The sequence below is a fragment of the Lithobates pipiens genome, unplaced genomic scaffold (genome assembly GCF_037356315.1).
Source record: "Lithobates pipiens isolate NorthernLeopardFrog02 unplaced genomic scaffold, aLitPip1_a1.2 Scaffold_23, whole genome shotgun sequence".
Taxonomy (NCBI): Eukaryota; Metazoa; Chordata; class Amphibia; order Anura; family Ranidae; genus Lithobates; species Lithobates pipiens.
The window spans coordinates 58,630,445-58,653,639 of NW_027507785.1; the positions used below are offsets into that span (position 1 = coordinate 58,630,445).

Below are 23,195 nucleotides of genomic sequence, written 5' to 3' on the forward strand. Positions count from 1 at the left end.
TTTCTGTCCAACATCTCAGGAAGCACAGCAAGAAGAGCCACCATCAAACACCAAATTGCCACCAAATCGGTCCAAACCCTGACAGGTGAGGGGTTATAACATCTGTTAGGTTTTATTGTTGTCTGTGCTCCTCTTACAGAGATCCACCCTCAATATTTCTCCTGGTGACCACTGTCATTGGTAGTTAAAGTGATGGAAAATCAGAAACACAATTAGAGAAAAAAATCTTCCAGTATAGACATTGTTAGGGTGACAGCTGTCTAAGCCCTTGTACGCACGGTCGGAGATTCCGACGGAATGTGTCCGATCAGACCTTTTTGTCGGATATTGTGTGTGGTCTCCATCGGACTGTTTCCATCGGAGTATCCGACGGACCAAGTTTTCCAACTTGTTGGTAAAAGTTTCAGACAAAATGCTCCGATCGGACATACTCCGTTCATGTGTAGAGAATTCCGATCGGACAAAGTGCCACGCATGCTCAGATCAAATTCCTACATCAAAGCTATTGGCTACTAGCGTGAACGTAGTCCCATCGTAACGAAATAACGTCATCATGTTCTGAACGATCGGATTTTCCGACAACTTTGTCCGACCGTGTGTATGCAACAGTTTCGGACAAAATCCGTCGGACAAAATCCAACGAATTTGGTTGTCGGAATGTCCGACCGTGGAGATATTTTCATTTGCTGTTGCATCTGCACAACAGGAAGTAAAGGGAAGTATTCCCAGTGGGATGCAGACACATTTCCTGTCACTCACTGTTGTGTCTACAAGACAAGAACATGGATAAAAAAAGGAGACCTCAGTTTTAACTATTCTCTATGGTATCCAGATCCAAAAAGAAAGTTCTAGGCTTATGATGTACTTTATATTCTAGAAAAATTTATGTTTTGTTCTATTACCCAGGAATCAAGAACGCCGACAGTCGGGAACTGACGAGGGTGGCTTCTACTCCATCTGATGACTTTTTCTTCTATGTCAATGACTTCAAGATCCTCACCACTCTGCTGCCTCTGGTGTCACGGAAAGTCTGTGTGACCACTGGTGGAACCTACCTGCCTGCAGATGGTAAGTCTCTTCCCTGTTCGAGCTGCCAACTGTCAATGGCTTCCACAGCATATCCTCCAGTGACCCATGGGCGTGTTGGTAGTCGTAGCTCCTCAATAACTGCATGGTTTATTCTGGCTTTGTTCCTTTCCAGATAAAAGTGGTTTTCCACAAAAAAAAACAAATCCCTGCTTAATGTGTCATTAGGACAGAAATTTGATGGTAAATTCACAAATTTATAGTAGGCACTGGAACAGAAGGGAAAGGGAATTCTTCCAATAGGGACACTTGTTCTGATGAGAACTATTTTAGGCAATTCCCCTCATTTTGCTAAAAGTTTGTGTCACTTTCTGCTGTCTCCTTGGGGAAGGAAATATTTCATGTTTTATGAACACAAGTGGAAAACCCCTTTTAAAACCCATTTAAAAATGTTTCAAAGCATTTTTTTTTTTTACTAGAGGTACCAGGCAGGGGTGCCCACTGTCATTGTTATTATTCAAATTGGCTATAGAACCATTGGCAATAGCAATTAGGCAGACAATAGCTATTAGTGCCCGTTCACACTACTGCGACTTGTCAGGCGACTTAGCCGCCTTACAAGTCGCGCTCCATTCTGTACTATGGAACCGTTCTAATAGGAGCGACTCAAGTCGCTCCGACTTAGAAAAAGGTTCCTGTACTATTTCTGGGGTGACTTCAGGCGACTTGCATTGGCTTCTATACAGAAGTCATTTTGCAAGTCGCTGCTGAAGTTGTGTGCAGGTCGCGTCTGTGAGTCGCGCTGCAAGTCGTGTCGCCCCTGTGTGAACCGGCACTTAGGGGCTATGAGAGAGAAGGCAGAGTTGTTAAAATTTCACTATATGCAGATTATTATATTATTATACACAATTTATACAGCGCCAACAGTTTATGCAGCGCTTTACAATGTATAGGGAGGGGGACAATACAATTACAGTACAATACAAAAGGTACAGGAGGGCCCGTCTCATAGAGCTTACATTCTAAAGGGAGGGGGTGGTGGTACAAAAGGTGAATGCAGAGAATGATTTGATGGGGGTGGCTCGGGGACAGTTAGGTGGGTTTGGGATAGGGATAGATGGTGCGTTATTGTTTTTGGGAGACAAAGATCAATCCCTAACATATGTGATAAAGTTAATTTTGGTAGATTCTCAGGGTTTGTTATAAATTGGGAAAAATCTGTACTACTCCCCGTTGATGAGTTAACAATGGCTTTTCCACAAATAGAGCATAACACAGGTTGTTACATCCTTTAAATATTTAGGGATAAGGGTCTCATCAAAATTTAAAGGAATAGATTAATTATAACTTAGCCCCCCCCCCCCCCCCATATTAAAGTTAAGTTTAAGATGAAGAGTAAAGTATGGTCCAAGCTAACGTTGTCGTTTGTAGGGCGAGCAAATTTAATAAAAATGGTGTGGGCCCCACAGTTACTCTAATGCCGTGTACACACGCTCGGACATTCCGACAAAAAAATCCTGGATTTTTTTCTGACGGATGTTGGCTCAAACTTGTCTTGCATACACACGGTCGCACAAATGTTGTTTGAAATTCCGAACGTCAAGAACGCAATGATGTACAACACGTGACAAATGAAGTTCAATAGCCAGTGCGGCTCTTCTGCTTGATTCCGAGCTTGCGTGTAATTTTGTGAGTCGGAATTGTCTACACACGCTCGGAATTTCCGACAACGGATTTTGTTGGCGGAAAATTTGAGATCCAGCTCTCAAATTTTTGTTGTCGGAAATTACGACAACAAATGTCCGATGGAGCCTACACACGGTCGGAATTTCTGACGAGCTCCCATCGAACATTTGTTGTCGGAAATTCTGAGCGTGTGTACGTGGCATGTGTCTTACACAATTCACCGATCTGGATACCACTAAAATGGTTTAAAAAATAGACTCCCTGTTTTTCGAATCTTGCTATGGAAGGGGCAAAACGCTAGAATTAAACTTAATACACTACAACTTCCCAAAGATAAGGGTGGCCTTGCTGTTCCAAATGCTAAAATTTATTTTTTAGCAGCACAACAACAACAGGTTGCAGGATGGAAAGTAATAGATTGGACAGACCCTATTCAATCAATAATTCTGAATAGATTTTCACAATACCATCTGATAGCTCAAATAGAATCAGGTAGCCTGGTTGATGGGCAATGCCCACCTTTAGGACTTATACATAAGGTCTGGCAGGAAATGAAACATATTATGCAATATAATTACATATCAGTATACTCCCCCTTGTGGGGTAATAAAAATTATAAGGAACTAGACAAATTAAAAGGATTTGGAGTATGGAGAGAAAAGGGGATAAAATATATTGCATAGCTTTATATCGATAACGTATTAAAAACATTTCAAGATTTACAGAAAATATATATATACTGCCTTCTCATACCTTTTTTCAATACCTACAATTGCGCCATGCGCGATAGAGTCAGTTTAAAGATAAAAAAGATTAAAAGAAAGATACAAAATATGCCGCTTATGGATACCCTAGAAAAGAAACGGGTTAAGAAGGGCTTGATATCCACTCTTTATGGTCCCCTAATGCCGCGTACAACGTACGACTGGACTTTCCATCAGAATGAACTCTGACGGACTTTGACGGAGTTCCGATGTAACGGACTTGCCTACACGCGATCACACCAAAGTCCAATCGTTTAAGGTGATGACGTACAACGGGACTAGAAAAAGGAAGTTCAATAGCCATGAGCCAATAGCTGCCCTTGTGTTGTTGTTGGTCAGTCAGACCTGCATACAGACGAGCGGTTTTCTCGATAGGAACTGGTTCCGGCGGAAATATTTGAAACATGTTCTATTTCTAAAGTCCGTCAGATTTTTTTGAAAGAAAAGGTCTGATGAAGCCCACACACGATCAAATTGTCTGAGGGATTCGTTCCGTGGGAACTTTGCTGTCGAAAAGTCCGGTCTTGTATAGGCGGCACAAGGGAGCAGACAAGAGAAACAAATAGCTGCTTAGCCAGAAAAGGATGGGAAAAAGATCTTGGAAAAATTACAGATGAAACATGGCAGGGTATATTGGAATCCATACAAACGGTATCAATATCTTCACAGCTTAACCCAATTATACACAATATATAGAGCTTATAGGACACCAGCTAAACTATATAGGGAAAGAGGTGGGGGGGGGGGGGAAGTGGAGTTGTTGGGGGGGTCCTTTTTTTTTTTATTTTTTTTTTTTGTGTTGTATGAATTTTGGAAATATGTTTTTTTTTTTGTTTTTCATGCTTGTTATGTTTTATAATGTATCTGTGATGAAGTAAAATACTGATAAACAGTTTATACAAAAAAAGAATAAAAAAATATGTTTACAAAATTAGAAAGCAGTTCAATGTGACGCGAGTGAGATCACAGACCCATCAATCTAAGTCTATCCCTTTCACTCTCAGCCGCTTACACAGGACCTTCCAACCTGGTTTTCTCTGACGAGACAACAGACTCCCTGAGGATACAATGGACAGCGGCCACTGGACCTGTCACCGGTTACAAAATTGTCTATGGTCCTCTGTCGGGACAAGGGCAGCAGATCCCACTGGAGCTGAGAGAGGTATGTGTGCTTTCTGCCTGGGCAAACTATTATGGGCTCCGAGCAATAATCATTTCATGGGTCCTCTTCCATGTATGCTTGTGCTTTATCACACAATTAGACATCATGTGTTAAAGGAGAAGTAGGGCCAAAGCTTAAGAGCAAGTAAAGGCACTTTAAAAAAATAAAATAAAAATGCAACCTGCAAGGCAAAGGCATAATGAGCTAGTATGCATAGCATACTAGCTCATTATGAATAACTTATGAATAACTTACCTGAGAACGAAGCCCCCGAAGCGGTCCTCTTCCTTTATCTTCACCGCTGCCATGTATCCCGGAGTGACTTCCGGGTCTCGCTGCTCCGGCGCTGTGATTCGCCGGAACCGCGATGATGTCACTCCCATGCATGCGCATGGGAGCCGACAGCCCAAAAGGCGTAGGGCCTTCTGGATACCCATGGGGATCATTATCATCACCATGAATGTTTTATTGGTTTGAATATTGTTATTTATGTATATATTATTTTTTGTAATAAACTATATTGTATTTTTTTTTTTTAAGAGTCAAAAAATGTTCCTTTATTTAAACAGAAGATCAAACAGGATACAGCATATGTGCATTGTATTTTAATATTACCCTGTTGCCGCTAAAGTCCCATTCTTTCTAGTGCTTTTTTCCATTCAGTATACCAGGGATGTTGGCAACCAAACAGGCATGATTGGATGTCCATTCTTTATTCTACAACAGACCGAGTCCCTAAGTACCAGTTTACTAAACCGTAATATTTAACTCGTACATCGATGAACGCAAAAATGGTCAAAAAGAAAAAAATCAACCTTACCTCCCTGAAGCCCGTTTGGAGATCACATGACCAGCCATTCTCTTTTTGTATCCAAAATGTGAAACGATGAGAGCAATTTTTATAGTTGGTTGATTTGATCTTTTTAGTCCTTTTGCAAATGAAAGCTGGTTGAAAGTGGTTGAAATTGTAAGAACATGTTTTGTGTATGGCTAGAATCTGAAATGCAGACCCTACTATGATGACCCTATTATATCACACCAGTGCCCATATAATAATAATAATAATTTGATATCATATAAGACAATTAAGTGTTTGTGATTTCTGTCCACAGGTCAGCCTAACAGCAGCACAGACAAATACCGTCCTGCAAGGCCTCAGAGCTGCAACAGAGTATTCCGTTACCGTCACTGCACTATACGCTGAAAGTATTGGCCAAGCTGTCTCAGGCAGAGGGAGAACATGTAAGGCTGCTTAACTTTGTAAAAAAGAGATTTGCATGTAGTATCCTGAAATGAGGGTAAAGAGAATGTGTCAACACTTCCTGTTTGAGAAGCAGATATAATCCTGCAAATTCATTGGCCAGTCTTCGATTCTCAGGTTGCCTGTTGGAGTGTAGGTGTCACTTGCGGTGGCGGTGGTGGTGAATTTCGTTAGTGTATTAATTCTGGGCAGTCAGCAACCTAGCCTATATTTGTGAAACTTGGCCAACACCCTATGTGGGCCACTGGCCCTTGGTGGGCCATCTGCCCATGTATGGCCAGCTCTAGAGACTACTAATGCCACGTACACACGATCAAATTGTCCGGCGTACTAAGTCCGCCGAAACGCATTTCACCGGACAATTCGATCGTGTGTGGGCTTCAGCGGACTTTCTCAGCGTAAGGTCCGGCGGACTTAGAAAGTATTTTTGCAGTCCAATCTTTCCGCCAGACTTGGGTTTCAGCGGACAATACGTTCGTGAGTATGCTAGTCCGGCGGACTAAGAATGACGCATGCTCAGAAGCAAGTACGAAAAGGAAGCTATTGGCTACTGGCTATTGAACTTCCTTTTTCTACTCCCGTCGTACGTGCTGTACGTCATCGCGCTAGCAAACGCCGGACTTTCTATGTGTCCGTGTGTGGCCAAGTCCGTTCGGTAGAAAGTCCGCCGGACTATCCGCCGGATTGCTTGCCGGACTAAGTACGCCAGACAAATTGATCGTGTGTACGCGCATAACTGGGGAAGTGATGCAAGATTTTGGCACTACAAAGCCTACTCCAGAGATTTTAAATGACAGTTACCACCTATGTCTATTAAGCCTTTATATGCAGAGTTTTCGATTTTGCACCTACATTTCTTATTTTGCAGCAAGCGCAGCTGGGATATCAAACTTCCGTGTGGCAGAGGCCGGCCCATCCTTCCTCAGGATAGCATGGTCCATTTCTGGAGCAGAGCCGCCAACTGGATACCGGCTGACCTATTCTACTAGAGGTGAGTATGTGGACCCTTACGTATGTGTTACTCTATTGTGTTTTTTAATGTCAGCTGGCAACAGGAAGTGTTGTCACTGGCAGGATCTCCAGGTGAGAAACTTTGCAACAGATTCCCCAAAATGATTTGCTGGAAAAAAACTGTATACAGTGGGTCATGATGCTAAACATAGATCTTTGGGTTTACACATACTTTATCCCTTGTTCTCCCCCCTAGTGCTTAACATAACCCTTAACGTGGTTGTAAATCATTACATACTGTATACTCAGTGATACACAGAGATTAATCTAATCCCCCTGCATAAGTTGTACCTGTATATCTGCAGCCCTCTCTTCTCTACATCTACTCAAACTTCAGAATTGACACGGCCTTTCTGAGCTTCCAGGGGCACATACTGCACAGCTCGGAGAGGAGAGCTGAGTGTATTCTGAATCTAGAGTGAATAGGGACACACCACCATCTATACAATGCCATAGGAAAACAGATAAAGCTGTCAATCACAGGCTGTGTGCTAGAGGCCCCCCCTGCCTTGAAGTCGGCACAACCTGGCAGACATAAAACACACTCAGTGCTTTGGGTTGAGGCAAACATACACTATACAAGGATATGCTTTGCTCATTTTAACATGTTGGGGGTTTACAGCCACTTCACAACTTATTATTAACCGCTTCAGCCTCGGAAGATTTGGCTGAATGAGCGGGCCATTTTTTGCGATTTCGGCACTACGTTGTTTTAACTGACAAGTGCACATGTCATGCAATGGTGCACCCAAACAAAATTGATGCCCTTTTTCCCCCACAAATAGAGCTTTCTTTTGGTGGTATTTGATCATCTCTGCGGTTTTTATTTTTTGCCCTATAAACAAAAAAAGAGCGACAATTATGAAAAAAACTAAATATTTTGTACATTTTGCTATAATAAATCCCCGTTTAAAAAAAAAAAAAAAAAATAAAGCTATTTTTTTCTCAGTTTAGGCCGATATGTATTCTTCTACATATTTTTAGTAAAAAAAATCGCAATAAGCGTATATTGATTGGTTTGCACAAAAGTTATAGCGTCTACAAAATAGGGGATAGATGTATAGCATTTTTTAAAAAAAATTTTTTTACTAGTAATGGCGGCGATCTGCGATTTTTTTTTTTTATTGGGACTGTGACATTATGGCGGACACATCGGACACTTTTGACACATTTTTGGGACCATTGGCATTTATACAGAGATCAGTGCTAAAAAAATGCACTGATTACTGTAAAAATGTCACTGGCAGGAAAGGGGTTAACACTAGGGGGAGATCAGGAGGTTAATTGTATTCCCTCTCTGTGTTCACACTTAACCCCCCCCCCCAACCTGAAACCTAACCCCTAAAACTTTAACCCTAACATTAACTCAAAAACTGACCTTAACACCAAACAATTTTAACTCCTAAAGCAGCCTTTCTTAACTATACTAAAGTGGAAGAACTGTCATGTCTACCCCAATGCAGATGGTCAGACACTATAGCTGGCTACTGTGTGCTTTACCTATAGCAGCCCCCTTTTCCATAAGGCAAGCAGGCCTACCAGTACTCGGTTGCCCCCAGGACTTATACACAATGCTATAGTGCCTGGCCCGCACGCTGGGGCACATGAGAACTGAGCAAACCAATTACATAATGGCGGTTAGCAGACAGATAGGGTGGTTCTATGACAGTCCAGGTAAAAGGAAGGCTGAGTTCAGGGAATAGTCCAATAATCCGGTCCAAAGTCATACACAGGGAAATCCAAAACTAACAGAACAGGGCAGACAGACAGGGAGCTTAATCAGGAACAACACACGTATCACTCTCCATCACAAGCACTCAAATGAGGTTTGAGCTGGCTTATAACAGGCTCGGTTTCCACCCAGAGACCGATCGTATTAATCAGCCTGCGGGTGGACAGACAGACAAGGAAATTGCCGTAACCAAAACCCGGATGCTGGAATGAGGAACAGGAGCACTAAGTGATCCTGACAGGAACCTTTGCAATACCCTTCTGGTCTCACTGAACCCCTGTTGATAGTTACTACAGCTCACAGTAGATTAGTGTGAGGGTCGGTGGGAAGAATGCTCCTTACATTTGTGGTCACTGGGAAGACACCCCCCCATTTTCTTCCTTAAAACTATCTTAAAAGATCATTGCTGGCAGTACTTATTTATCTAGGAGGCAGACATTTCTTATTGCTCATAGATCTATTAGCAACCTCTAGAGCACGGTTTCTCAACCAAGTTTCCATAGAACCCTAGGGTCCCTCCAGAGGTTGCAGAGGCTCCTTTGGCAGTGAGCAATTTCTGTTTCTCAGATACTGTAAGTTCCCTCTCACACCATTGATCTTTTTAGCTATCTCTAAGCCCCTGTACACACGGTCGGAGATTTGGACAACCAAATCCGTCGGATCTTGTCCGAAACTGTTGCATACACACGGTCGGACAAAGTTGTCGAAAAATCCGATCTTTCAGAACGTGATGACGTAATTTCGTTACGATGGGACTACGTTCAGGCTAGTAGCCAATAGCTTTGATGTAGGAATATGATCTGAGCATGTGTGGCACTTTGTCCGATCAAAATTCTCTACACATGATCGGAGTATGTCCGATCGAACCAGTTGGTCGGAAAATATTTCCAACAAGTTGGAAAATTGGGTCCGACGGATATTCCGTCGGTCGGAGATTCCGACGGAATGTGTCCGATCGGACCGTTTTGTCGGATATTCCGACTGTGTGTGGTCTACATCGGACTGTTTTCCAACTTGCTGGTAAAATTTTCCTACAAAATGCTCCGATCGGACATACTCCGATCATGTGTAGAGAATTCCGATCGGACAAAGTGCCACGCATGCTCAGATCAAATTCGTACACCAAAGCTATTGGCTACTAGCGTGAACGTAGTCCAGTCGTAACGAAATAACGTCATCACGTCGGATTTTCCGATAACTTTGTCGGACCGTGTGTATGCAACAGTTTCGGACAAAATCAGTCGGAAAAAATCAGACGGATTTGGTTGTCGGAATCTCCGACCGTGTGTACAAGGGCTAAGGAGCATTCTTCCCACTGACCATCACACTAATGTTTTATTAATTGTAGATATAGTCATTTTTAGCAGGGGGTTCCCTGAGACTGGAAAGTTATTTCAAGGGTTCCTCTGTGTTAAAAAGTTTGAGAAAGGCTGCTCAAAAGGAACCATAAGGTTCCTCAGAACCCTGGTGGACAAAAGCTGCCCTAAAGTAATTCTTAAAGCGGGAGTCCGCCGGGACTCCGCGTTTTTTTTTTTTTTAAAAGCCAGCAGCTACAAATACTGCAGCTGCTGACTTTTAAAATAGTGACACTTACCTGTCCAGCGCGCCCGCGATGTCGGCACCCGAAGCCGATCTGTAGATCGTTTCTCGGGTGCTGCCGCCGCCATCTTGGGTATGGGAATCAGGAAATAGAGCCTTTCGGCTTCATTTCCCGGTTCCCTACTGCGCATGCGCGAGCCGCGCTGCGCAATAAGGACGGTCCCCGCTGCCTCTGGGATCTGTGTGTTTTCCCAGCAGGCAGCGGGGCACTTGCGGAAAGGGGCGGGCACTTGCGGAAAGGGGCGTAATCTACGCCCCTTTCCGCAGAGAGATATCCCAGAAGTGGGTGCAGTTACCTGGATTATCCAGGTAACTGAACCCCCCTTCCCCCTGAAAGGTGCCAATTGTGGCGCCGGAGGGGGGGAGGATTCCGATGAGCAGAAGGTCCATTTTAGGGTGGACCTCCGCTTTAAAGCCTATAGCAGAACACTTGCCTTGTCCTTGCCCAGGAACAGCCATTATGAAAGAACTGTAAAAGTTGTAACTGGTCTAACCCAGGGGTCTCAGAAATTTCGAAACATTGGCCAGTTTACTGTCCTTCAGACTTTAGGGGGGCTGGACTGTGGCCTGTGGGAGTGGAAAATGCCCCAGCATCAGTGGGGGTAACAATACCCCATCATTGATATCAGTGGAAAGAATAGTGGCTCATTGTTGGTATTAGTGGGAGGAATAATGCTCTATCGTTGCTGTCAGTAAGAGGAATTGTCCTTCATCATTGGTGTCGGAGTGAGGAATTGTGCACCAATGGCAGGATAAAGGCTAAGCAAAAGGCCGTATCCGACCCGCAGACCACAGTTTGGAGACCACCGGTCTGGACCAACTTCATCCAAACAGAACATTAGGCCTACTGTATCACATACTTGTATGACGTGTTAACATCACTTTATAATATTCCAGATAAGACCAGATAAAAGGATCTTATATGAAATTAAATTTGTATATACCTCCCTACATATGTACTTTCAAACTGAACATCTACATTGCGTCTCTATTCCTGCCAATTCCTCCCATGGCTATTTAATAAGATATGTCGGAACGCATCTAACCATACAGTGCAATTTGCTCAGCAAGACATTGACATATAGTGTTTAGAAGACCTATCTGGTGTTAGGATAATGTTCTGAAGGTATGTAGGTGTTTGAATTCTAAAAATAAAATAGATTAGCACATCTGGAAGGATGCCAGCATCAGCCTGGGACATACCTGTACATGTCTACATCTGATCCTTACATGTCTGCAGCCATAACGTATCCTTCTCCATACCACACCCTGCCATGGTAATGTATCTCCAACAAATAAAGAATATTCAGCCCTGAGGCTAGCAAAGATACAAGCTTGTGACTCACCAGCAAACACTGCTAGCAGAGATGATTTTCATTGCTCGCTGTGATGCTCAGCTGTATGATGATTGATGGGTGACGCATGACTTCCCGCTCTAACTGTGTGTCTTTGGTGTGCAGGGGATGGCAGGGCGGCAGAGAAGACTTTGAGTGGAAGCGCACTATCAGATACTCTGAGTGACCTGAGACCTGACACCGAATACATCCTGGTGCTTTATCCGCAATTCCAGAGGCAAACTGGTACATCTGCCACAATAAGTGGACGCACACGTAAGTATCTTACACTAGATGGTTGAAAAAAGGACTCCTGTGCATGAGATTCAACCTCTTATGAAACAAGCATTTCAGTGACAAGGTCTGGTGGTACCCAACTAGAAGAAAATGCTAAAACGTGCTTTTCCAAGGAGGCTAAGATGGATAAAAATTGCATGTCCATGTCAACACAGAAATGACAGCTCTATGAATGGGAAACCCAAACAGTATGGGGGGGAGGTGTTGTGACATGGCTATATTATTGCGATTTAGGCTGGGTTCACACTGCTGCGAATCTACTTGCGGGTTCCCGCATCGCATGCCTCCCGGCGGCAGTTCACACTGCTGCGATGTGGGAACGCTGCGAATCTACTGCGGGTTCCCGCATCGCATGCCTCCCGGCGGCAGTTCACACTGCTGCGATGTGGGAACGCTGCGAATCTACTGCGGGTTCCCGCATCGCATGCCTCCTGGCGGCAGTTCACACTGCCCTATGCGAACTGCTGGGAGTGTCAGTGAAAAGTTAATGACACCCCCAGATCAGTTCGCATATCGCAGTGCAATCTGCAAACTCGGACAGGAATCGGATCGCATGGTGTGAACACCCATGCGATCCGATTCTGCTGCGGACCAAAAAAAAGGGTCCTGTGCGAGTTTGGGCCGGATGCGATGCGAATTCAGCCATACTATCTGTATGGCTGAACTCGCATCGCACAGAGATCGCATGTGATTTGCGCTGCAGTGCGGTGCGAATCACATCCGATCTCGTACACCACAGCAGTGTGAACCCACACTTAAGCCTCATACACACGATCGGACTTTGTACAAACTTTCCCGTGGACTTTTGTACAAAGGGCGTAGTCCACAAGTTTATATTGCATACACACGGCAGGACATTTTAGGCAACAAACATAACGTACTGATGACACTTCAAAAGAGGACGTTCAATTACTCCAGCGCCACCTTTGGTCAACTTTTGTATTGTAGTCTGATCTTTAGCATTGGTTCTGAGCATGCGTGTTCGTACCTTGTACAAAAGTACGATGGTTTTCTGTACACACGATCAGACTTTGCTCCATCAGACTTATGTTGTCAAAAAGTTTGTCCGTTCGCACAGCCAACAAAAGTCCGATGAAAACAGAAAAAGTTTGTCCGATGGAGCGTACACACGGTCAGATGTTGCTCCAAAACAGCTAATTTGCATGTTTGTTGTAAAAAAGTCCGATCGTGTGTACGGGCCTTTAGTCATAATAAGCATTGGAAAAAAGAAACAGAATTCCAATAACATACAAAAATAACCAAAATCCATTCTTCTATAGCCTCATACACACGATAGGACTTTGTACAAACTTTCCCTTGGATTTTTGTACAAAGGGCGTCGGCCCTGAACTTGTATTGCATACACACAGCAGGACTTTTTCAGCCAACTTTCACCAAACCACGTGCTTTTTCTGCTCTTTACCGCCACCTTTGGTCAACTTCTGTATTGTTGTCTGATCTTTTGCATTGGTTCTGAGCATGCCTGTTTGTACTTTGTACAAAAGTCCTATGATTTTCTGTACACACGATCAGACTTTGCTCCATCGGACTTTTGTTGCCAGAAAGTTTATCCGTTCGCACAGCCAACAAAAGTCTGATGAAAACCAAAAAAGTTTGTCCGATGGAGCGTACACACAGTCGGATGTTGCTCCAAAACAGCTAATTTGCATGTTTGTTGTCAAAAAGTCTGATCGTGTGTATGGGCCTTATCTGGGAATTAAGGTATTGTATAACTCATCCAAAGTGAAATTTTATTCCTTGACAAATTTGCAAGGGGTTAAGGGTGATAATTGGTGGGGGTCTGGGGGACAATATAAAGGAACACCTACCGGATGGAAGGGATATTTACTCTTCTTTAATTTAGGCTGTTTGGTTTCAGCTGGAAAAGGTGGAGAGTCTCTTCTCTAAGCCCTTGTACACACGGTCGGAGATTCCGACGGAATGTGTCCGATCTGACCGTTTTGTCTGATATTCCGACTGTGTGTGGTCTCCATCGGACTGTTTCCGTCGGAGTATCCGGCGAACCAAGTTTTCCAACTTGTTGGTAAAATTTTCCGACAAAATGCTCCGATTGGACATACTCCGATCATGTGTAGAGAATTCCGATCGGACAAAGTGCCACGCATGCTCAGATCAAATTCCTACACCAAAGCTATTGGCTACTAGCGTGAACGTAGTCCTGTCGTAACGAAATAACGTCATCACGTTCTGTTTCCGACAACTTTGTCCAACCGTGTGTATGCAACAGTTTCGGACAAAATCCGTCGGACAAATTCCGACGGATTTGGTTGTCGGAATGTCCGACCGTGTGTACAAGGGCTTAGGAGTGGAGCGAAGACTCTTTAGTCAAAGACAGAACAGCACTGTGGTAAAGTGTCCCTTTTTGGTGGTCTGGTTGGAATGACTTACTGTAGAATAACTGGAATGTATCTGCAGTTACTTTGTGTAACTGTCCCAATACAGTGTGCCTGGGAGTCCAGCCAAAAGAAATTAGTTGGTTATCACAGCAATTGGGTTCAGAATTTGGTGCCATGAAAAACCCTTATTTATTTTTCTAATTTCTTGTGTAATCTTTTTGGTCTTTAATAAAAGGCTTCCATGGCCATAAAATTCCACATGTATGATAGAAGAACAAAAATGTTGGGTGGGATTGTTGGTATAATGATGGTTAAATTTTGGCTTTGTTTGAATTATCCAAGTCATGGTCCAGCAGAAGGTTAAATCCCCTGGGCGCCTGTGGTCAATTTTTAATCTCTGGGGAAAAAGGTCTCTACTGGACCCACAAAAATAGTCTAAATATCTCTCTGGATCAAAATATAATGCCATCCTCTAGATCAGGGGTCTAGAAACTTTCTAAATAAGGGACCATTTTTTTGTCCTTCAGACTTTAGGGGGGCTGGACTGTGGAAATTCTCCCTTTATCAGTAGGAGTAAATATCGCCACATTTGGTATTAGGAGGGAGGAATAGTGCCCCGTCGTTGTTATCATTAGGAGGAATAGTGCCCCATTGTTAAGGCCCATACACACGATCAGACTTTTTGACAACAAACATGCAAATTAGCTGTTTTGGAGCAACATCCGACCGTGTGTACGCTCCATCGGACAAACTTTTTTGGTTTTCATCAGACTTTTGTTGGCTGTGCGAACGGACAAACTTTCTGGCAACAAAAGTCTGATAGAGCAAAGTCTGATTGTGTGTACAGAAAACCATAGGACTTTTGTACAAAGTACAAACAGGCATGCTCAGAACCAATGCAAAAGATCAGACAACAATACAGAAGTTGACCAAAGGTGGCGGTAAAGAGCAGAAAAACCACGTGATTTGGTGAAAGTTGGCTGAAAAAGTCCTGCTGTGTGTATGCAATACAAGTTCAGGGCCGACGCCCTTTGTACAAAAATCCAAGGGAAAGTTTGTACAAAGTCCTATCGTGTGTATGAGGCTTTAGTGTCAGTGGAAGAAATAATGCCCTATTGTTATGCCCCGTACACACGAGAGGGATTAAGTCTGACAGACCTCCAAAGGAGTTCCGCCGGAGTTCCGCCGGAGTTCCGACGGAGTTCTGGCGGACTTTTCGACCGAACGGACTTGACCACACACCATCACACCAAACTCCGACGGAGTCGAACGTGATGACGTACGACTGGATTCGAAGTAGGAAGTTCCTAGACAGTAGCCAATAGCTGCCCTAGCGTCGGTTTTAGTCCGTCGGAGTAGCACACACACGAGCGGATTTTTCAAAGGGGACCGGGTCCGGCGGAGTTCCGTCGGGAAAATTTAAAGCATGCTTCATTTCTAAAGTCCGTCAGACTTTAGCTTCGCTAAAGTCCGTTGCAGCCCACACACGATCGGATAGTCCGCCGGACTCAGTCCGTCGGAGTTTGGATGTCGAAAAGTCCGCTCGTGTGTACGGGGCATAAGTGTCCCAAGGGCCAGATAAAGGCAACCAAAGGGCCGCATCCGGCCCCCGGGCCACAGTTTGAAGACCACTGCTCTAGATATTATAAATACATAATTTCTTTAAAAGAAAATCATCCAGTTATTTTATTTATGTATTTTTTTTAATATTGATTTTGCCATTACTCCTGGTGTAGTTGTGCAGCTTAACTGCTGTTAAGCCCATAGCACAGTTGTGATCCTTTCACTGGCAAGTTGTAGATAAGGGCCCATTCACACTCTTGTGTTGCGGTAATATGCAGTGAAAGGTCTATTGGATTTCAACTATATTCTAGCTGTATGGTAGGAGTTCAATTTTGAAGATATCCATTTGTTGACTTTTATTAAATTGACGTAAAAAAACAAAAAAACAAAAAAAAAAACCTTTTTGCTTCTTTGTATCCACAGGGCGTGTAGATGGGTTAACAGATCTCAATATACAGGATGTAACATCCCAAAGCATGAGGCTCACATGGAGAGGGATCAGAGGTGCCACCGGCTACCGTATCTCGTGGGTATCTGAATCAGGTAATTTGTTTCTATTATACTCGAAAAGTGCATATTGTTTACCTGCACCTCATTCCTCGGTGGTTGTTCCCCATGTACCTTGGATGGGCTCTACTCTCTTTTTGGCTTTAGTGCCACTGCACCGAAAACTGTCCATTCCTGTGATGACCAGCCCTACCCACCACACCCATGAAAAGCCCATTCTTCTAAAAGATTGGTTCAGGTTACAAAATAATGTCTACACTTTAAAGCAATCCTTTGATAGGGGGGTCTCCTCTGATCATTCAGATGTTTTAATTAAAGTGGTTTCTTTGGTTCTCAGCCTCACCACATGCTAATAACGGGGCAAGAATGTGCATGGCGCCTTTGATAAGAGAAATGTAAAGACTTGCACCACATCGGTGCCAAATGTTGTCTGCTTGGGTTATTGGGCCAAGGCACAAGGGAGTTACCTAGTTGGACGGAATTTCTGGAAGACATTCAAACAGATTTTTTTAGGGTAGCTAATAATACAATAGGAGTTCAACATGAAAGAACACAAGTGCCCGTCCTCACACAACCTTGTGACGTATCACAATAGTCCGTATGTTCATGCTCGGTATGATATGAAGATGTTCTGCAAAGTACTTTTTTTTTTTTTTTGCAGGCAACATTGTTATAAAAATAATTTTCCAACCCTTGTTAAAGTGTGCATTGCTAACATCATATTATATTACCAGTTGTGGTTTATCTGGGTTGTCCTTTTTTTGAACTGTTTTTTTTGGCAGAATGAAATGTAGCAAATTATAAAATGTGGATTATCCCAGGCGTCGTAATTCACACTCTCACCTTCTCTCACTCTCATTCTAACCATCTATCTTCCCTCTCTACCCCCCTCTCTCTCCTCCCTTTTGTTTCCCTCCTCTCTTTCTCCCTTCTCTCTCCCCCCTCCTCTAGTCTCTCTTATCCTTTCGCTCCCCTCACTCTTCCCCCGTCTTTCTCTCTCCCCCTCCCTCTTTCTGTTCTCTTGCCCTTTTCCCCTTCCCCCATTTCTCTCTCTCTCCCCCTGTCCTGTCTCTCTCTCCCCTCCCCCCATCTCTTTATCTCCCATCATCTCTCTTTCTCTCTCCCATCCCCCCTTCCACTCTCTCTCCCTTTTTCTCCCCCCCACCTTTCTCTCTCCACCCTCTACTGTCTCTCTCTCCACGCCCATCTCTCACTCTCCTCCCTCCTTTTCTCTCTTTCCCTCCCGTCCTCGTCTCTCTCTCTCTCCCCCTCCTCATCTCTCTTTCCCCCCTCCTCATCCCTCTCTCTCCCCCCTCCTTGTCTCTCTCTCTCTCCCCATCTCTCTCAACCTCCTCGTCTCTCTCTCTCCCTGTCTCTCTCTCTCCCCTCCCCTTCTCTCCCCTCCCCTTCTCTCCCCTCCCCATCTCTCTCTCCGCCATCTCTCTCTCTCCCCCTCCTCGTCTCTCTCTCCCCTCCTCGTCTCTCTCCTCCCTCCTCGTCTCTCTCCCCCCCCTCGTCTCTCTCTCCCACTCCCCGTCTCTCTCTCCCCCTCCCCGTCTCTCTCCCCCCCCTCCTCATCTCTCCCCTGTCTCTCACTCTCCTCCCTTCTTGTTTCTTTCTCCTCCATCCTCGTCTCTCTCTCTCCCCATCTCTATCTCCCCCTCCTCGTCTCTCTCTCTCCCTGTTTCTCTCTTTCCCCTGTCTGTCTCTCCCCCTTCTTGTCTCTCTCTCCCCATGTCTCCCCCTTTCTCTCTCCCCCTCCTCGAATCTCTCTCTCACCCCCCTCCTCGTCTCTCTCTCCCCCTCCCCGTCTCTCTCCCTCCCCGTCTCTCTCTCTCCCCATCTCTCTCTCTCCCCCCTCCTCATATCTCCCCCGTCTCTCACTCTCCTCCCTTCTTGTCTCTTTCTCCCACGTCCTCGTCTCTCTCTCTCCCCATCTCTCGCTTTCCCTCCTCGTCTCTCTCTCTCCCCCTCCTCCTCTCTCTCTCCCCGTCTCTCTCCCCCCTGTCTGTATCTCCCCCTCCCTGTTTCTCTCTCTCCCCATGTCTCCCCCTTTCTCTCTCTCTCACCCTCCTTGTCTCTCTCTTCCCCCTCTCCATGTCTTTCCCCCGTCTCTCTCTCTCTCTCTTTCCCCCTCCTCGTCTCTCTCTCCCCGTCTCTCTCGCCCCTTCTTTCCCTTCTCCTCCCTTGACTCCCTCCCCCTCTCTCCCCCTCCCTATCTCAGTCTCTTTTTCTTCCCCTTTTTCCACCCCTCCCCCTTCTCATTCTCTCCACTCTTCTCTCTTTATCTTTTTTCTCTCATGATTTAGTCCCTACTTCTCCCCTTTTTCTAACTCCCCCTCCTCTCTCTCTCTCCTTGTAGCTCCTACCTCCCACCTCCCTTTCTTCCCCCTCTGTCTCTTCTGTCTTTCCCCGATCCACTATCTCCATCCTAAATTATGTAGGCTTCCGGTTTTCTCTCGCTACCTCACTCTCCCACTTTGTTTCTCCTTGCTCCCGCCCCCCCCCCCCCCCAATATCTCTCTCTCTCCTCACTTCTTCTTCAAGTCTCAGGGTCTCCCCAATGAAGAGTTGGCAGTGGTTCCCGTATTCTATTGTAGACTAACAAAAGTAAAAAGTTAATATCAATCTGCACAATCTCGTGAAATAAAGTAGTGTATACATTAAATAATTAGCTGCTATCACTTACAAGTGTTCTCACTTCACTTAAAATGTGCAATTAATCAGGTTTAGGGTATATTAACAAAAGTAAAGATTTGGTTTGATTTTGCATTTAACTAAACTAAACATTCACATGTTATTATTTATTTATGGTACTTATATAGCGCTGAAAATGTACACAATGCTTTATACAGTATATACTGTATATTGTACATTGACATCAGTCCCTGCTCTCAAGGAGCTTACAATCTAAGGTCCCTGGCTCACATTCATACATACACATATTAGCGCCAGTTTAGACAGGTGCCAATTAACTTACCACCATGTCTTTGGAGTGTGGGAGGAAACCTGATTACTCGGAGGAATGCCACGCAGGCCCAGGGAGAACATGCCAACTCTAGTCAGGTAGTGCCGTGGTTGGGATTTGAACCAGATTGTACAGGTTCATCTTCATATTACATAGCATTGGTAAATGTAAATGAGATTGTACAGGGATTAGACAATCGGATTATATCATGTATGACAACCCTTAGTTTTGCAAATTTTTTAACACTTGAATTGTGTGTTTAATTTTCAGGGGAAGACACAAAAGACTTTGACGTTGGTCCATCTACAGAATCTTACTTTATCCAGAACCTCCAGTCCAGCACAGAGTACACTGTGTCCGTTAGTCCACTTTTTGGGGCCACAGAGGGGCCAGAAATATCTAAGAGGGTGAAAACAGGTAGCATTCAAATGCACCAACAAATGATAATTAGGACATTTTTCTTAACAGATTGGCGTTATATAGCCTTGGCAGTTCCCCATTATCCAAACCGTGAATACATGGAACCTGAGGCATCCTGAGCCAGAGCAGGGGGTGAACCTGGGAACATTAACAGATATTCCCCCCTTGTAAAACCAATGATATAGATTGAATTTAAAAAAATATATGTTTTAAAAAAAGTAAGGTGGGAGTGTCCATTTTTTTAAATGGTCATTTTACATCTTGACCCTCCTACAATTAGAAGACAATTTCAGATTACACTGTAATTACTGTAGCAACACCTGCTGGCGAAATCTGGCATTAAATTTCTGCAGGTTCTGAGGTCCTAGTGTCCTTGGTGTGGTTCTTGCCAAATTATTATACTGACATTGGGTTTATTTATAACTATTATTTAAATATTCTCCCATATTGAGAATATATATATATATATATATATAATTTTCTATTCTTTTTTAAACCTCTTAACTGCAAATTGTTAAAATGTTTGCCCTATGAACTTCCCTCTGAACTAATGCAGTCACAAATCCAAGAGTTTCTCCCCAGCTTCAATCTTATAGAACAGCTGAAGTGGAGAAGCAAAAGTTTGTAGTAGGATTATAGAGTCATTTTGTGTAAGAGTATTAGTATTTTGTCATAATATGAAATATCATTAGCGTTATTATTTTTGCTATAACTATAACTTTTATCCATAGCACTGCTCCCTAAACCCTTGTACACACGGTCGGAGATTCCGACGGAATGTGTCCGATTGGACCGTTTTGTCGGATATTCCGACTGTGTGTGGTCTACATCGGACTGTTTCCGTTGGAGTATCCGACGGACCAAGTTTTCCAACTTGTTGGTAAAATTTTCCGACAAAATGCTCCGATCGGACATACTCCGATCATGTGTAGAGAATTCAGATCGGACAAAGTGCCACGCATGCTCAGATCAAATTCCTACACCAAAGCTATTGGCTACTAGCGTGAACGTAGTCCCGTCGTAACGAAATAACGTGATCACGTCGGATTTTCCGACAACTTTGTCCGACCGTGTGTATGCAACAGTTTCGGACAAAATCCGACGGATTTGGTTGTCGGAATCTCCGACCGTGTGTACAAGGGCTTAGAGTCCACTGATTGTGCTGACAGTTCCCCTGCCACCTGAATTTATTTTAGACATATTATATGTGAAGATCAGTAACGTGTTGTCACAGTTCAAGGGGAAAGGAGGTAGATTGAAAAATGTAAAGGTAGGGGAGATGTGATAAAGAGCTCCCTATACCAATTCGAAATTCAATCATACCAAAAGCATGTTGGACTATACCGGTACTTAATTCGATACATAAAACTCAGAAAATATATAATAAAATAGTACAAATTTTAATACAAGGAAAGAATATTTTCACAAACAAAAAACAATATATTGATACAGCGAAACATATTATATTTAAAAAGCTAGTGTATCCCAGATTTCTTGTGTACAGTTACTCATAATCGAGTTCCGTTCTAGGAGTACATTTTGGAGATTCCTCGACTAGTTTCGCGGAATTGTATCCGCTTCATCTGGAGGTAGTCTAAGAATTAAACTATACATTAGAGAATTTATACCTATTCATATACTTATACAGTCATATAGATATATATCGCAAAATAAGCAAAATCAAAAGGAATATACAATTAAATTTTGTTGTCACAGTTGACTGGAAGGTCCCATCAAAATTTTTCTATGCAGCCCAATGATTTGTGGTTACACCTCTAGTACATACTTGCCTTTCCTGTTGTCCGCACCAGTAAACTCTGCTACATTGTGGAGAACCAGTGCCATGAAGTCTGCAGGGATTGGGAAAGCAACACTTCCAGGAGTGGGACCTTCTAGGTCACTGGTGAGAGCTGCAGGGGACCCAGGAGATTGACATGTCAGGAAGGGTAGTTTTCTTAGTGGATTAGGTGAGAGCAGTTTTCTGCAACAGAGCAGAGTTGATGCGGTGAGAGCAGCAGGAAAGGTAATTACACACTGTACATTATTTATTACATGCATGTGCTTTTATTAATAGGTTTTATAGGGTGACAGGGTCTCTTTAAATCCCTCAACAGTTTTTTCTATTTCTTTAGGACCCTGTTGATGAGGTCTCTGTGCTAAGTTCTTGCTTATGCACAGTCCTGCTTTTCCCATTACGAGGGGCTCCCACGATACCTGTGCTGAGTTCCTGGGTCTGAACACCCACTGGGCCAATTATGAGAGGTTCCCACCATCCCTGATCTGAGTTCACACGTCTGTACAGCAGCTTTTCCCATTATGAGGGGCTCTCACTATACTTGTGCTGAGTTCCTGGGTTTGAACACCCACTGGGCCAATTATGAATGGTTCCTACTTACCTGTACTGAGTTCCCAGGTTTGTACACCTGCTGTGCCCATTATGAGGGGTTCCCACCATTCCTGTGCTGCGTTCTTTTGTCTGCACACCTGCTCTTCCCATTACGAGGGGCTCCCACTATCCCTGTGCTGGCTCCCTGTGTCTGAACACCTGCTGTGCCCATTATGAGGGGTTCCCACCATTCCTGTGCTGAGTTCTTTTGTCTGCACACCTGCTCTTCCCATTACGAGGGGCTCCCACTATCCCTGTGTCTCAACACATGCTGTGCTCATTATGTTTGTATGTATTGAGTTCCCAGGTTTGTACACCTGCAGTATCCATTAAGGGGTTCCTACCATGAGGAACCCCTTAATGGAACATGTATTGGGTTCCCTTGTCTGCACACCTGCTCTTCCCATTATAAGGGGCTCCCACTCCCACCATTATAAGGGGCTCCCACTATTCCTGTTCTGACTCCCTGGGTCTGAGCACCTGCTGTGCTCATTATGAGGGGCTCCTATCCTCCTTGTGCTGAGCTCCCAGATCTTCACACCTGTTGTGCCCATTGTGAAGGATTCCTACTATCCCTGTGCTCAGTTCCCAGGTCTGCATACCTGCTCTTCCCATTATGAAGGGTTCCTACTATCCCTGTACTGTTCCTTTGTCTACACACCTGCTCTTCCCATTACGAGGTGCTCTTGCTATCCCTGTGCTGACTCCCTGGGTCTGCACACCTGCTCGTATGTAGGTCTCCTATCTTCCTTGTACCGCGTTCCCAGGTCTGCACACCTGTTGTGCCCATTATGAAGGGTTCCTACCTTCCCTGTGCTAAATTCCCAGGTCTGCATACTTGCTCTACCCATTATGAGGGGTTCCCACCATTCCTTTGCTGATTTCCTGGGTTTGCACACCTGCTCTGCCCATTTTGGTTGGTGCCCATCATCCCTGTGGTAAGTACCGAGGTCTGCACACTTGCTGTGCCCATTATGAAGGGTTCCTACCATCCCTGATCTGAGTTCCCAGGTCTGCACACCTACAATTCTGCCCATTATTGAGGTTTAACACCATCCATGTTGGATTTTTTTATTTATTTTCTATTATGGAGAATATAACAGAAGTAGCAGAACACAAAGG

General features: G+C 44.1%; 1 protein-coding gene across 2 annotated transcripts in view; it reads left to right on the top strand.

Moving 5' to 3' along the window:
- The window catches only part of COL7A1 (collagen type VII alpha 1 chain), a 294,429-nt gene that overhangs the window by 66,145 nt on the left and 205,089 nt on the right, over positions 1-23,195 (top strand). For both annotated transcript variants that reach the window (XM_077451699.1, XM_077451698.1), the window contains exons 6-12: positions 907-1,068; positions 4,481-4,638; positions 5,751-5,880; positions 6,768-6,890; positions 11,702-11,851; positions 16,216-16,335; positions 19,538-19,684. In XM_077451699.1, coding sequence (XP_077307825.1) covers positions 907-1,068; positions 4,481-4,638; positions 5,751-5,880; positions 6,768-6,890; positions 11,702-11,851; positions 16,216-16,335; positions 19,538-19,684 — 990 coding nt within the window. The remainder of the gene's footprint in view (positions 1-906; positions 1,069-4,480; positions 4,639-5,750; positions 5,881-6,767; positions 6,891-11,701; positions 11,852-16,215; positions 16,336-19,537; positions 19,685-23,195) is intronic.